The sequence below is a fragment of the Zonotrichia leucophrys genome, chromosome 1 (genome assembly GCF_028769735.1).
Source record: "Zonotrichia leucophrys gambelii isolate GWCS_2022_RI chromosome 1, RI_Zleu_2.0, whole genome shotgun sequence".
Taxonomy (NCBI): Eukaryota; Metazoa; Chordata; class Aves; order Passeriformes; family Passerellidae; genus Zonotrichia; species Zonotrichia leucophrys.
In genome coordinates, this window is record NC_088169.1 from 25,151,552 (window position 1) to 25,168,241 (window position 16,690).

The 16,690-nt window shown below is 39.2% G+C and overlaps 1 protein-coding gene across 3 annotated transcripts in view; it reads right to left on the reverse strand.

Annotated features, from left to right (window-relative positions):
* COL4A1 (collagen type IV alpha 1 chain) overlaps positions 1-16,690 on the reverse strand; it is a 121,024-nt gene that overhangs the window by 60,844 nt on the left and 43,490 nt on the right. For all 3 annotated transcript variants that reach the window (XR_010439627.1, XM_064708994.1, XM_064708991.1), the window contains exon 2: positions 10,096-10,146. Coding sequence is in view for 2 of the 3 variants with exons in the window: in XM_064708994.1 (XP_064565064.1) it covers positions 10,096-10,146 (51 nt within the window). In the remaining variant the exon portion in view is untranslated. The remainder of the gene's footprint in view (positions 1-10,095; positions 10,147-16,690) is intronic.

The window sequence follows — 16,690 nt, forward strand, 5'->3', positions numbered from 1 at the left end:
CTTCCTCATGCAATTCCTCTTCTTCCTTGACCCATAGTTATATTCCTCATTGTCCAAATGTAGTAGTCAGTTTTTTCAGTGCAGCTGCCCAAAGTTCATATATTAGGACTTCTTGAGCCATGTACACTCTTACCTCAAGCTCTCAATACTCCTTATATTTGCATGTCTTCGGTTCGTTGTGCAATATTGCATTCCAGCGTAGATAAATGCTACAGATCCAAAGTAGCTGGGATGCTGAGGGGGTACATATTCATTCATAGCATGACTGAGAGCATGGTATATGAGGTACAGAAATAGAATATGAGAGAGAAGAAGATGACTGAAAGCAATTAAACTTTATCTCCAGCTGTGGAAGTCTGCCTGCAGAGTTTGGCAGTTCAACATCAAAGTATGTGGCTGTCTTTTTGTTTAAACTTTTCTTGATTTAAAACAAAAAAGGAAAAAAAAGCCCAACACAACAATACAGCTTATGATGTTTCAGAAGGAAGTCACACAAACCTTTTTGCAAAGGTACACATGAGGTTCTCCAACTTTATTTTAGTTTTTAAATCTTTTGTCACGCATCAGTCAAGGAACCTCTTCTCATCAGCTAGAGTCACTCAGGGGAACATAAGAGCCTCAAAGAATCATAAGGGAAGAGGATGTTTGAAGGACAAATGTGTTTGCACTGTAAAAAGAAAAAGGAAGTTCTATCACCTGCATACAGGTTGAATCAAAAGGGTGCTATATTTCCCACCCCTTCTAATCATCTGTTGAATACATTAGGTCTGAGTAACTCTTCCTTTGTTTTATTACACATTGTATTAAATCACTTCCAGTGTTGAAGGTCCAAGAATATAAGGGGTAAAAATGTTCCACACCCTTCCTACTTCATTAATGAAAATTATTTAGCATTTGTTTGCATTTGGCATTGTTTAAAGGCTCACATTTAAAGATGAAACAGCAGGGGGGAAAAAAGGGTCTTAAACTTCTCTGGGTTTTTAATTTATTTTTGTTCAGATCCTAGACTGGGAATGAAATGTGACATTACATGCAAGTTTTATTCTCTTGCCAAAGGTTCGTCATGGACATATTTACAGAAAATAACCTCTTCCATAAATAGTAAAAACATGGGCAGCTGGTCCTGGACAGTACAGACTGCAATAAAGTTCTCATAATGAGCTACTCATTTCTTGAGGGCATGCGACAGACAGCACTATTTGAGACAGTGCTAGTCTAGCTGCTTTTTTAAGTCAGGTTGGAAATGGCATTTCTAAGGATTAAAACATTTTGAAAGTTCCACAGGAGTAAAATACCTTTCCACAAAATAGAGGAAATACTCTGGCTTCTGAGTTTTAATCACGTAAATATGACAGGGCAGACAACATTGTGACACAATGAGTGTCTCAGAAGTGTCAATCAGTGCTTCTTCATTTAATTGTCTCTTGATTCAACCAGATCCACTGTAAAACAGACACGACAATATATATCTTTGTAATACCAGGGTTGTTCAGCCTAAGGCAATAAAGTTAATAAAGATGCAATAATCATTAACAATAATGAAAACAAGTATCTTTCATATTTTGTCATTGTAGATCATGTCAGTATCTTTGTCAGTAAATGTCAGCCAGAAGTTGGTGTTTTGCTGAGCAGGTGGCTTTAAGGTTTTTCTGCCCAAAAAAGGGACAGGGACACGTGAAGAGGCCGGTCAGAATAAAGGACATCCGCAATGTCTGACTGCCACCCAGAGGAGCCCGCGGGGAAGAGACACAGCCCGGCTGCTGGGACACCGCCAGCCCGGGCACAGCCCTGCCCTCCAGCCCTTCTCCTTCCTGCTCCCGAGCGGAGCCCAGCCACAGACTGCGGCAAAGGCAGCCTTGCTATTAAAGCTCATACTCCGGAGAGCTTCACAAACACTAGATTCCCCATTTTTTTGATGAGGGAAAGGTGTCACTCACTTCTCCTGCCTTGACTGCTTATTTCACTGCATTTAATACTAGAACTTCCTACAGAGATCCTTTTATAGCAATTTCACGGGGTTGGACGTGTCCTTGCTGGATTTCCAGCCTCTATTTCCACATTTTCAGACAGAGACTAAGTTTGAATTGAGGTGCTGTGATCACATCCTTAACTCACGATCCCATTAAAGGTGCTGCCATACAGATGGAGGCAGCACTGGTTTCTCTGTTCATTGCTTGCTGTACAAGCCTTTGGTATTCCTCTCTTTATTTCATCTAACTACTGACATTGGAGCCAGAGGGCATTTTAGACTGCTCCTCTGTACCAACAGTCCATTCCCTCCATCACTACCACTTAAAGCCATTTATTTTGCAGTTCCACACTGTCTTTCAGACTTTGCTTGCCACTCGAGCAAACCTAACAAAATTAAGTGTTACTAAACCCCCTCAAGGCTTTAAGTATTCTGCTAACCAGCCATGAAATGCTTTTGTTGCATGTGTTTACAGTCAGTGAGAAAAGAGTGAGAGAACACCCCATCTGATGCTGGTGACTGTGCTCACTGAGCTCAGTACACTGTGCACACTGAACTTTGACACAAGCCTTGGTGAGAATTATTTTTGTTGGCATATCAATACATTTAAAAATGTTCCAGATGAACTTCGGTGGAAGCTGTCACATGCTTTCTTTAAGAGCTACAAAATTTATGAGTACATTTTGCCATTATAATCACTCTTAAATATTCTAAGAGATATAAACATGATTTTCCAGACAGGAGTCAAAGTTTCTTTTCCCTTGGCTTTACCTTGATTTTGCATTTCTCTTGCTGTTAAACGTTACATAAGAGAACACTTCATTGCTGAAAGCTGGTCATTATTTTCATCATTTAATTGAACTCTCTTTGCTATGTTATCAATACTTCAATTAACTACTCTGTAGCTTAAGTGTACAACACTTTCTCGGGTGTTGTAGTTACTTGAAAAGAAATGTAAATCCTCTTCAACATCTCTTAAATATAGTTTCCCAACTGGTTTTGCTCCTACTGTGATATTAAACTTCTTTTGTGGCTAAACTAAATATGTTCTCCAGCAGGTTAGAAACTTCCCTGTGTGATAAAGTGCTCCGCTATCACTCCTTTAGCGGCTACTTCAGGTTTCCTCTTTGAAAATTCCACTTTCATGCTGCTTCTTACTGTTCTGTCTCCTTCCAGGCATATACTGTTACAAGCTTTGCTAGTGCTTCTGCTGGAAGTGGTTTTGAGAACTTTGTATAAAATTTGGCTTTTTACCCTTTCTTAATGAAATCCAAACTTTGAGAAAATCCAGATCTGCTTTTCTGAAGGCCAACATCATATGGCCAGATGTTTTCAGTGACTAATCTTAGTTATGACCTTTCTCTGAAAGCATAAGTCTAAAATCTGAATTAAGAAGTAGCTGAGACAAAGGAAGCAAACAACTACCATGAGCTATGAGATTTAAAAAATAAAACAAAAAAACACCAATTTCCCAAACCACGTTTTGCCCTTGGCTAGAAAGACCAGAAAGTGATTTAAGAAGACCACATTAAATACCACATTACTGTGGTTCCCTAGTGATAATTATATACACCCAGGTCACCTCTTGTGGATATTGCTACAGAGAAAATGTACACAAAAACTGATTATTATGAAGTGCATTGAGGATTAAATTCTTGTGTGGGAACTGACATATCACAGAACTGTCTACTTTAACGTCTGTCTTGGTCTGGGATCCCAGCAAATAGAATATAAATTTAAGAGCAGGATTATTTAAAGAAACTTAAAGGATTAACTACAAAATGTAGCTCCTGCTGTACCCCAGGGTTTGCTGTCCCAGACTCCTAAGTTACACCAACAAACCCCTGCAGCATCAGTTTTAGTGGGCAATTAGACCAGATACTGACAAACTGCACAGGACAAAGGTTTTGTAATATGTATCTAGTCAGCAGATATTGACCCTGTATAGACATAATTTTAAATTTGGGAAGATTTCAAATTATGCACAGGTATTACACAGGCACTGGGCAGCTCCACTTCTTGAGCATGAAGATTTCAGAGCAGCAGAGATCTTACACATCTTTTCATATCTTACATCTCACATCTCACACTGGGGAAACGTGACTAACTCATTGGAGGCTCACATACTTCGGATCAAGCTAAGGCCCTGCAATCCTTCAAGAAACCATAGTGAAGGCAGACACTAACAGTTGTGCAAATTTAAAATCAAGCTCTGTGAGCTTGTTTTATTCCATGAAGAAGAGAGCTTGAGCTCATTGTGCCAATAACCTTAAAATCAAAGACAGTGCATCTAGCAACAGCTGCTTAAAAGGTCATATTGTGCCAAATGAAATATTACTTTGTGAATACCTTCAGAAGACAGCTCTGAAAACTAAATATGAGCATGTCTCAGCACATAATACTACTGCTTTTATAGCCCTCTCTCCATAGAGATAAATTGATCAGTGTAATCCACTGGTTTGTATTAATCTCAACAGATACCCAGTGTACTGAGTGCAAAAATGTATCTTAACATAGAAAACATTGCTAGAGACAATTGGGACAAATGGTTCCTATAACTATTTAAAACTAAGCTGATGGTTTTAGATGCCACTTAGCAGTTTGGTCTGACAGCTGTGAAAGAGTAGACAACTTTTAAACATTTAGCATATCACAGTCAATATTATTCAAACTTGTTTGATATTTTGTTCTTTTCAAGAATAGCCGACCTCTTAATGAAAAATTATGTTCTTTTCCCCTGATTTGAATTCAAAAGATTATTTTTCTCAGAGTAAAGGATAAATAAATAAAAATATACTGCTGTCAAAGCAGAACTGACAAAAACCATTGTGACAATATCCCGAACTTCATAAATATGAATCACAAGTTTCCCTGTAGAACATCAGATCTGCAGCTGATCAGTATCTCTGTTTATTTTATTACTGTTTTCTGAGACTGCCCCTTCAGGCATAATTAAATGATTTCATGTTATCTATTAGCCCTTTCCAGACTGCAGACACATTTTGCCTCCCACATTGCCTGTCACTCCTCTTTCCAATTTTATGGCCATCTCCAGAGTACATTGTCTGGCTGAGGTTTCCTTAACGTCCCCTGTTCAAGGTCTTTCCAACTCAGGCATAAACTGGTGCTGGACTCCAAGTTCCTACAGCAGCCACTTCACAGAATCACAGAACCACTAGGTTGGAAGAGACCTTCAAGATCATCGAGTCCAACCCATGCCCGAACACCTCAACTAAACCATGGCACTGACTGCCACATCCAGGCTTTTTTTAAAGACATCCAATCTTTTTTTAAGCACATCCAGGGATGGTGACTCCACCACCTCCCTGGGCAGACCATTCCAGTACTCTATCACTCTTTCACTAAAAAACTTTCTCCTAATATCCAACCTATATTTCTCTTGGTGCAGCTTGGGACCGTGTCCTCTTGTTCTCAGGGGATTTCAATAGGAACACTGAGCAGTGCTTACTAAAACCAAGCAGTGTCAATGAAAAGTGGTTAACAAAAAATTAACATTTTTGACTCTAAAAGATATAATAAAGGTTGACTATGAAAATATAGGCATAATGATTACTGATTTGCTCCACTAAAGGAACTGACTTGCTACCTCTGATATATTTTCAAGGAAACTCAAAGTACTTAATAGTGATCTTCCTCTGACTGCCAGGGCTTGTCTCCAACAAAGGGGTTTATATTGTGTTAAATCATCAATATTAGAAATACTTCTGCTCTATCTTTTGATATGTAAAATGACAGAAAACCCTCAAAGGTCCTCCCAGTGTGGTAAACCTAAAAAAAAATTCACTGCAACAGTCAACTCTTCATTATACAGAGCAAAGGCAGAAGCACAATACCCTGCATACACCAAAACCATCTGAGATTTTTAAGGCTGTAGAAGTGTGCAGGAGAGAAAACACTGGTCCCTGCCCCTGTTGATGGGGAACTCCAGAGATGTCCCAGTGACTCTCAGTCTAAGTCAGAGCTACCTGGCTTCCAGATCCAAAATACCTCAAGCAAAGCCAGTCTGTGTACTTCTGCAGCATGGTCAATGCACACATGAGTGATGCACCCATCAAGGCAAACAGAGAATTCAAATTTATGTAGGCATAATAATACAGATACAGCCTCAGAATAAGGGAAACAAATATAAGCCAAAATTATGTTATTTGCTCAAGTTTTCCTCCTTTCAAACAATAAAAATGTCAAAACCAGCAGTACATTAAGAGTTAATTCTATTCTTATCTTCTATCTAGCAAAGTTTTTTTTTAAATTGCAATACTTCATGCTCAATGATAAAAGCATGTTTGATATTCTTGTTGACTTCAGCTCTCAGTGGGTAATGCTGAGACAGTGAAATCATCATAAAATATTTATACTAAAGAATGAGGATTTCTACTTCAGTGCATTCTAACTTGATAAGTCTAAGAAGATTAATCATTCTATATTATTTACAGCAACGTTCCAGTGTTGGCTCCATTTACACTTGTTTCTGATACAGAATAAAAGTAGTTCAAATGGTCATGAATGAGAGATGGAACATTTTTAGAAGAAGTCAGTGCATGGAGAATTTTACTCATCTCTGAGCAGTCTTTGTTCTGAATGGTAATTAAATGCTTAACATGATTTTCTGCACACACTAAAAGCTATCACTTCTTATCTAGACAGCTGCTTGAAATTGTTCTCAAAATCTAGGTAGGCATAAAAGAGTAAACATAGCTTCAGTCTTCTTCTGAGTAGCTCAATAAAATGCAGGCAAGCATTCAACACTCTAATCAGTTTAAACAGATCTCACACTTTAGTGAGGTTTAAGAGAACAGTCAAGTTATTATGCTGAAGACCAAAAAAAAAGTATGAGGTAATAAACGAAGATGTTTTAGGTTAATCTCTCTAATGGAAAACAGTATGGTATTATTTATTATTTTAGCAATATTATGTTTTTCTAAAATTTCTGTACCTTTTGTTTGGAAAATATGTGATATTTGACATTATATAGCTTAAAACAACAGCTTGATGTTCAGCGTAATAATAAAGGCTTTATAGGATAAGGGCCATCTGTTGCAATTACACTCACTTTCTGAATTTTCTGAAAGGGATGAAAACCCTTAGAATTTGTCAAATATATGCCCTTGATAACATATGAGTCATGTTAAAGGAGTTTGGCATAGAAATGCAATTTTCATGGAAACAGTCTGATGAGAGAATATTTTAAATGTACTCTAAATATGGCCATCATATTAATGAAATTATTCTCAAAGGAGAGAGAAAAATATGGCAATGCGATTTACTCTTCCATGTCTGAAATGCTCTTGGGTACTATTTCCCGGTCATTTCACAGCTTTTAAGTCAAATACCATTTTCAGCACTTTTTCTGATGAGATCATGAATATGATTATTTGGCCAAATGAATTTCAATTGAACACCAGTCTGGAACTCCTGGGTCTGGAACTTCTTCCCACACTAGAGTAGGAAATATCTCTCCAGATGTTAATAATTAAGGCATTAAAGAGTAAACCCAGCACCCACTTCCGCAGTTCCCGGGGCTCCCATGGCAGTGAAGTGGTGTGGGAGGATTGGAAAAGGCCCTTCAGCATTTGTGCACTTCTGCATGACATGGAAGCCAGATCAAAAGGGTTTCCAGGGCAGACAGAATGCTGGCTGTGGATGGTGGAGGGTAGAGTGGATATGTCCTCCCACATGAGAAGGGGAGAGCAGATGTTCTTTTATGTGGTCTCCTGGGGTACCACAGAAGCTGGGCATGGCAGCCTTCTCCGAGCCCAGATCTTGGCTAAAATCAGTCTTTCTAATCTCTCCTCTGATTAAGAAACATTCACATAGATTTTTGAAGGAACAGGTACCACTACTGATGTGTGTGTTAATGGGAACCACGTTTAGCAGGGACCAAATCCAAATGCATTTGTTGGAAATGCCATTTACAGAAATATTACAGAGGCAAGCAAGAAGGATGATCCCCTTACTCTCCTTCACCAGGTTCTGTCTCCAGGCCTGGGACCAAGTGGCAGGCTCTTCCTTACTCTAGAAAGATATCAAATGTAATGAATCGGGATAAAAACTATGCAGGGCTGAAGGGCAGGGGGCAGATTTTTTAAAAATAAAACTCAGTTTTCTGTTCAAAATCTTAAATATCTTCTAAACAGAGTTAACATAATGAGCAAGCATTGATCTGAACCAGATTTATGCATGTTAAATACATTCCAAAATACCTTCAAATGCCTGTCTTGAGTGTTGTTTTCTAGGTATAAATAGACATTCACTTGTCCAGATGTCTCTAATGTCAATAACTACATTTCCTACAAAGTCTAAAATTATGTGAATACTTCATTATATACCTGCTTAAAGTCAGAGAAATTTGTGATGGAACCCATTAGGAAGAGTGGAGAGCACACTGCCACACTGGAACTTAGTATGTCTTCCGTTACTATGGACTGATATTTTTCTCTTATCAACATTTTTAAACAGCCTACATTAATGTGAAGTAGTTTTGGATTTTAGCATATCAGACAAGCATCTATTTCTTTTAAACAGAACATTTGAGATGTTCTCTGGACTATGCAAATGAAAAATGCCAGCAAAAGCTCTAGCAAACAGACAGGAACACAGCTGGAAATAAATGAAGCATAAGGCTTAATACTATTTATTTCCCCAAGCTATCATTTTTTTTAAATTATCTTGTTACAAGATGCTGGCATACCTTATGAACTGAAAACTGATGTCTACCGTGACTCATTTGTACTTGTTACTGAACAATAAGATCAAGCTTTCAAGGAATAAATTCAGATTTTTGAACCTTTACCAAATCTTGGCTGTATTTGTTTTCAATATATAGTTGACTTTTATTAAACAGACATTAATGGGTCATTTAAAAAAGGAGACTCCATCTGAATGATGCTCCAGACCTTGACACTTTTTATCTGTATCACAAATTCATCTATGCTCTGTTACAAAGAAAATTATCTTGCTTGAGCCTCCAATTAAGTAATTTACATTCCTAGTTGTGGAAAACACCAACGAAAAGCCACCAACAGACATTCTTAAATCCATCATCTGTAAATATGCAGCTATTGCCTTTCAGACAACACAGAACACCAGCTGTGTATTTATTTCAAAGAACAAAACAATCCCCAAAACAAAAAGCAAACAACCCCCCCATCTCTTCTAAGTATTCCTTTGGGTGACCTAAACAACTTACCTCAAAACACATAACACATACCCAAAGCAACCACAGGATGAGAAAACTGTGGTTTACATTCATTTAGAATGATAGATGTACAGCACATTTGCATGCACAAGAGAACAAATCATAGATTAAAATCTCTACAAGCAAAATTGGAAGAGATAAGGAGATGGTTGAATGTCTATAATATTTACAAAAGCAGGTAGTTTACAGGGGGAATTCACGGAGTGCTTAAGTGCTCTGTAATTTTTCTTCACTGTAACTGCTTTAAAAGAAGACTTTGAAGTGCCTTTTTTCATATAAAAGAAGTTTAGATAACTGAATGGGAACTTTAAAACTCATTTGCAAGGTTCTGTCAAAAGTTTTACATTTTTTTTCTTGACCTGCAACACTTTTCTGTATCTAAGTTGATCATTAACCTCCCTCTTCCTACTGCAAGTCTTTGCCTCCCAGGGCTAACCCTGGTCAGGGAGCATTGATTATGATGCATCACAGCCAATCTGGAGAACAATCTGCATGGCATGCTGAGAGGAGCATTCCTGAACTGAACTGCTTGCCTCACTTCCAGAACTGGTCAGGATGTCAAGCCTGCTGCCCACTGAGGATGCTGGAGATGAGGTGAGGGAAAGGTGGGAGTGAAGGGTCAGCATCCCACTCGATGGGGGAGGACAGAGGGCACGGCCACATTAGGCTGGGGCTTCACTCCAGAGTGAAGGCATTCACCTGTCCCCAGCCCTGGCCCTCCCGCCCTCTGCAGCCACAGCCACAGAGGAGGCTGCTGCTCAGAAACCCTGCTGATGGCACTGCCTGGCCTTGGCCATGCCCCCTGGCAGTGCAAGCCTTCACTGAACCCAGTGGCTCTCCTAGCTCCCAGTGGATTTTATACCCTGTGGTTGAAATAGGCAAGAAAATGAAATGGACAGAGCTGACTTACCTTTTGTCCTTTTACTCCACTGCAATCACATTTTCCACAACCGGAACATCCCTGAAAATAAAAGAAATTGAGAATTAAATGTCTGAAGTGGGTGACAGGCAGAACACACTGCAATGAGCCAGGGATGTCAGCAGCACCCCACTGACCACCCCAAGGCTGGTCAGAGCAGGGAAAGTTTTCTTAAGCCTATACAGTAACATGAGAGAAGTCAGATTAACTGGCGCACAGGTAAAATCTTACAGTCACTTTGTGTTACCAAAGATGCTCTAAAGTGCATCAGGCCAATCTCTACTTTTCCTCCTCACAGTCATGAAGCAACTCAGCAGTCAATAGCTTTTACTGTTGTCATGCCCCTCAGAAACAAACTATGAGCAAAAGAAGAAGAACATCTGTATCAGTGAATATTCCACCAACGCACAGGAGATCCTTCAGCAGCCCCTTCAGGCCATTATTCAGAAGCAGTCAGGGACAGCATCTCCCCTGAGACAGCTTTCAGCACAGATGCTGGGCACCTGTCCCTCTACACCTGCAGGCTCTACAGTCTACTGGGATCTCAGTACTGCAGGGAAATGAAAAGAAAATGCACCTAATCCGTTTTGAATTTGGAAAGCCCCCAATGAGACCAATAAATATTAACCCAGAAAGCTAAATAATACAGTAACATTTTTACTTGGTAAATACATTTTATTTTAAAGTAATGCATCAAAGAGAAATGGAGCTTTAATACTTAAAAAAAAAAAAGGCCATCCAATGAAACTACAGTGCTATCTCCTAAAAAATTTATTGCTTTTGTTGACACTTTTTTTTGTATATATACATCCACTGAATTTGTTTCTTGAAGTAGAATTTTCTCCATACTGACGTAAAGCAAAAATAGCTACGATTTTGACAATTTACAATTTTTACTTACATTATTATACCATGTTATATTATAAATTCACACAAAGGTGAGAATTAACATGATTAGAATGAGTTTTTATCATATAATGTAGAAAGAGAACTAGATCTGAAGACAACACCTAGACATTCTGCAGTGGAACCTCAGCAAGGATCAGAAAGGAAACGTGCCACCCACTGAATAATCAGTTTTACTCCTTGCAGGACATGGTTATGCCTGGAAAAACATTGGGTCTCCCATTACAAGAAGTGACCTGGTGTGACCTCGCTTAGTTTTTCAGACTGATGAGATCTCAGCTGGAGGACGCATGCCTGCAGCTCATACTTCCTCCTACAGGATCATGTAGAATGTTATCAGTTTTATCAACACATCCCCTAAACCCAGAAGTCTGTTTTATTGCATCTGGGAATGTACTTAACATAAGTCACTGAATCATTATAAACATCTGTTTTCAAGTTAATCCCTGCATATTTCCTCAGCCTATTATTTAACATGTTTTAGAAAAAACCTATGTTGTTATTTAAGTATGGTTTTGTTCTCAAATTTAGCATAGCCAGAAGAATGGGCTTGTGCTTTAGAGCCTCTTTTTGTCCCCACAAAAATGAGTCCATTATATTCAATTTTTCCTGTTTTTAATGCCTCAGATTAGAATAACCAAAGGCAAGGAAGGTAAGAAGGTACTGAGCACCAGGGAGCACAACTGCACAAGGTCCTGCTGGGGCAAGGGCTGCAGCCTGCCATGCCAGAACAGGCACCTGCTCTGCAAAACACTGCCTTTATTCCACAGCAACATCATCTCCTGCTGCCACTGACTGCAGCCTCTGTGGGTGGGTGGGAGGCTGGCCAGCAACGACAGCCACTGCTGGATAGCATTATCCTCAACTCCTAAAATGCATTTAGAATCTGAGCAACGTGATAACACTCTGCCTATACTAGGAAGAAGTATGAGGTTTTTCTTTCTGCTTCTCTGGTAAAAGGGGAGGGCCAGACTGGAAGAAGCTTGTGGATCAAAGGGCGCTTCAAGGAGGTCGAAGGGGCACTTAAGTAATGAGATGCTGGAAGAGAGAAGGATGATTATAGCACATACAGGAATCATCACAAGGCAATTAAACTGAAACTATGCAAATCATTGTTCATTTCTAAAGTTTGGTTTTAAATCAGTCTCATGACATGAACAATTCACTTAATGATTTCCCACTATATAGGACTAGAGATATTGAGACAAATAGAAAGAAATAACTTTGTCCTATCTCCCAGACATCCTCAGAGAGACAATGCCTGCCCCAGAAACTGCAGGGAGCTTGGAACAATCACTGCTGGCCTCCAAGTGCCAAAACAGAGAAGGAACAGTGCTGGGCAGGAAGCATAATCTGTGGGGGGTGTGACAGATGAAAAGGCAGTCTCTTTATCCCTTGTCCAGGAGCCAGTTACAGGCTAATCCAAAGATTGGCCAGGTGCACTGCACCAGGTACCTCCCCTATTTTGAATAATACACTCACAATTTTCAAATGGCCATAGCTTCCTTGCACCACAGGCCAGTCTCTCATGCAACATTACAGGACATTCATTTTATCTTACTCCACCCACAAAATATAAGTCTGCCCAGAAGCAAAAGCTTATTTTAGTGATGCAAATTGTTTCATTTCTTGACAAGCATTTCCATTCCATTTCATTCTCCCAGACTGTCTGCAACTGATAAGCTCAGTGAATCATCCTAGTAAATCAGTATTAAACTATAAAAAGATTACATCCCTTCAACACGACACACACAGAGGTGCCACATGCAGCCTGAGTGTTTGCCTAAAGGACACCTATCTATTTTCTATCACATTAACATATAGTTCAAAAAAAGTCCTGCTAATGAATGGGTGTCCCAGTCTGGACCTCTTGCTTCCACGACCCACATACTGAGCCTTACAAGCCTTAAGCCCTGTCAGTGACAGAGCTGAGAAAGCTGCTAAAATTCCCTGCAGCAGACGAACCAACTCTGCTCTGCAAGGCAGGCTGTAAGACATCTGTCAGATCACAGCTACAGACTTGTTGCGTTCTGCCCTGTTTTTTCACGTCCAGCTACTTTCCTGGCATTTGAGGACTACTGCTTGGAACTTGCACAGGAACGATGCAAACAGCCAGATGAGCAGCCTAGGAGGGAGATGACTGCCATATTTGGAAATGCACCTACTGCACATATTTGGAAATTTCTGGAGGCTACAGACATCTCCAAAAAAATACAAAGGCAGAGTCAGTTCTTGGAAGCTACACTCTCTTAGAGAAGTGCATTTCTCAAGACAAAATGTAGTTCCCTTTCCCACAACATCACCTCAGGCTCTGCTTGCTGAATTTCAGTTGCTGAGCAGCCACCAGCTTAGGCTAATTGCCTAGGTATCAACAGAGTTCACATTGAAGCCTGCAAAGCACAGCTGTAAGGTAAAATTTAATTAAACTCCCTCTGGTTACTTAACTCTGTTCATGTTAAAATCTCATTTCAGGGAACATAGTCACTTGTCCTGCACAAAATATACTGTCTTTCAAATCACAGACAATCCTGTGGATAGGTGAGGCTACAACAGATGTCAAAATCCTCTGACTATTCAAAAATTACCTATTTCATAGCCAAAGTGCTTCAAAAAGGTAAAAATAATCATAATTACTTCATCTCGTGATTAAATCATTATAAAATGACAATTTCTGTTTAGAGGGGATGCTTGAACTGATAATGTTTTCCAATTAAACAGTGAAGATTTCCCACTCTATATTGCTTCAGTTTAAACCCCAGTTTGAGCTGAATTACCATAGCAGTTTCACGCTGAAACACAAGAAAGGCTAAGCCAACAGGATGGCTGTTTGACAAGGACAACTTTAAGTCTGAATCTTCTCTCTCCACAAAATCAACCTTTTTGCACGTCTGTGTAAACCCAGTCTCTTGGAAGCCCAAGGGAGATTCGTCCCTCTGTAGCAGGCACTTCTTCCTAAGTGCACATGCATACAACTCATGTAGCTGACATGAGCTGGATCAATAATATCTTCACATTTCACATCCCACCAAATACAGAAACAGGGAGTTGATGCCAACTGCAGGACACTTATCTTGCATTCCTCTCGTATTTTCTTCTCTTTCCAGAATGTCAAAATAGCTCCCTGGCTGTATTACTATTCTTGTCTTCAACCTTTAGATATAACTACTGAATTAGCAGAACTGCTATTTTGTGTACAAAGTACCACTAGAGGAAACTACGATAATTAGTTAAATTAGTATTAGTTAAAATTAGTAATTAGTTAAAATTAGTATTTTGTTAACTGATTTACAGTCCATTAACAACTTTGAAAAAAATCATGTAGCTAAAACTCCTGATTTACACTTAGCTAGAACAAAGAAGATAACAAAAAAATCTGCACTGTCTTAGCAATTAGCAAAATTTAGTTATACACCCTTAAAGGAGTTGATACAAAGCCAGTTTTTCTGAACCGATTATGTGAACTTCAACCCTTAAAATGGTTTAGGAAAAGGAACATCTGCTATTCCTTCATTTTGATGACTTAAAGCAAAGACCAGAAGTTGAGCACAGTTCTCATGTCTTTTGTAAACCCATCAATTTCAGATGTCTACAGACAGAAAAATAGCAGACAAAAGAAAATTTTTTTCTAATGTCAGCAAGCTCCAGTCTTTCCACCTCTCCAGATTTATTTTTCTCATTATTAAAAAACAAAATAAATAAGAAAGACCCTTCACAAACCAATGTTGGCAGCTTATCTTCATCTCCTTTTTTAAATTTTTTTTCCCAGCAAATCATGGGTAGACTCCAATTATGACTGTTCAGGGAATTCCCCAAACCAAGGGAAGACTTATTGGTTTTGAAGCTTTAACGCTCTAGGTCACCAAATTAAGTTCAGCTCTCGTCAGCAGTGACTGGAAGCTTCTGCCATACAGTAGCTATTTAAAGTTCTTGGTTGTGTCATTTCCATTTTCTGCAGATCAGAGGACAGCAGAACAGTGCCATTCAAGATGTCCTGCACATGCACCAGATGCCTGTGTTTAAACAAGGGAAATACATGCAACCCAAAAATCTCCAAACACTCATTAAACTTCAGGATTACAGTACTCACTCTCCTGAACACCGGCTTTGCTTGTAGGCTGATGTACATGAGTGTAACAGGAGGAAGCAGAAGTGGTTCCCACTCATTTCTCTCTGTGAATGCAGAGTCATTCTTCAAATGTATCTTCTGGGGATTGCTTTGGCCCAGATGAAAACAGACCTACACAGTCAGTGGAAAACTGTGGCACTTCATGATTACTTGCATGTCAGTGCGTGAGTTAAGTAGTCCTGTTAGTCTGAGGGGAACTTTAAGTTTAGAAGTTTACAAATTAACATATTTGTAATATCTGAAAAGAATGGCAAGTCACTTTCTGAAGTACTGCTGTGCATGATGAAATCTGAACTAATTACAACAATTCAGCTCTGGTTTTATTTAGAAGTTTAGCTCAGTTGACTGGAGCATGGTGGTAGTTACACCACGAGTGCGGGTTCAATCCCTGTATGGGGCCATTTACTTTAAGAGCTGGACTCAACAATCCTTGTGGATCCCTTCCAACTCAGAATGCTCTGTGAGTCTGAGAAAAGCCTTGTACAATTTTTGGAAGATAATTAATTTTAAGAAAAACTCTATAAAAAACAATTGAAAAAAAATCATTATGGCTATTGGGACAGGAGGGGGCTGTTCATATATTTTTGGCACGGTTTTTCTGCTTGGCTGGTGGGAGGGCTGTTTTGTTGTTGTTTTTAGAATTACCATAATCATGCAGGATGTTCATGCAAAAATTGCAGACAGACCACAGATTCTTATCTATCTCCAGTGTACCTTAGTCACTCAAAGGAACATTAGCAAATTTTCAGAATTTTGTATATTTTAAATTAACTATTCATGAAAATATTTATTTTGTAAATTAGCATCAGTTGGAAGTACTTCACTTAAAATATGTTTAAAAAAGAGTTGTGTCTTCTTAATCAAAAGAATATCAGATGGCTGGCGCTGAAATGTTTTGTTGCTGGGACCTCATTTTTCACATTCTTTTCCAAATTCCCCAGGGGTCTATCCTGGAGGTAGGGTCATGGGACTACCCTAAAGGCTGCTTTGTGAATATGACCTTCCTGTTGGTGATGTGAACATCGTTTGCACAAAGTGATGCAAATCTAGGGGGCTTCCCGTTAGTTCACAGGAAATATAGTTATTCCTGTTGTTCCATATTTGGACAGAAAGGACATTTAAAACAACTGTTTCCTCCAGCTACATTCTTTTACAGGAAGCTCTGGAAACAATCAAGGTATCTGCTTACTTAGGGAAATTTCAGAATATCACATCATAGAACTCCATACTGCACAACTCAAAGCAAGTAACTGGTTTGTGAATACAAACCAAAAAAGCCTCCCACAAGCATTATCTACTGAACTATCTACTAGGCTTATTTCCATGGACTGTCAGATACTGCTCAGCCTCCAACAGAGAAGACTGTATTTACCAATCCACCCAGTAGGTTTCGTACTCTTTTCCTATACAACAACTCCACTGTTAGTTTTATTTTCAAATAAGTGAAAAAATTCCAGGTGCCAGTAAGATCTTCTGGTGTTGCAGCCACTGGTGTTTCTTCACTGACAGCTAAGGATTAGAGCATGTTCCAGGGCTTCCTAACACCCAGTGACA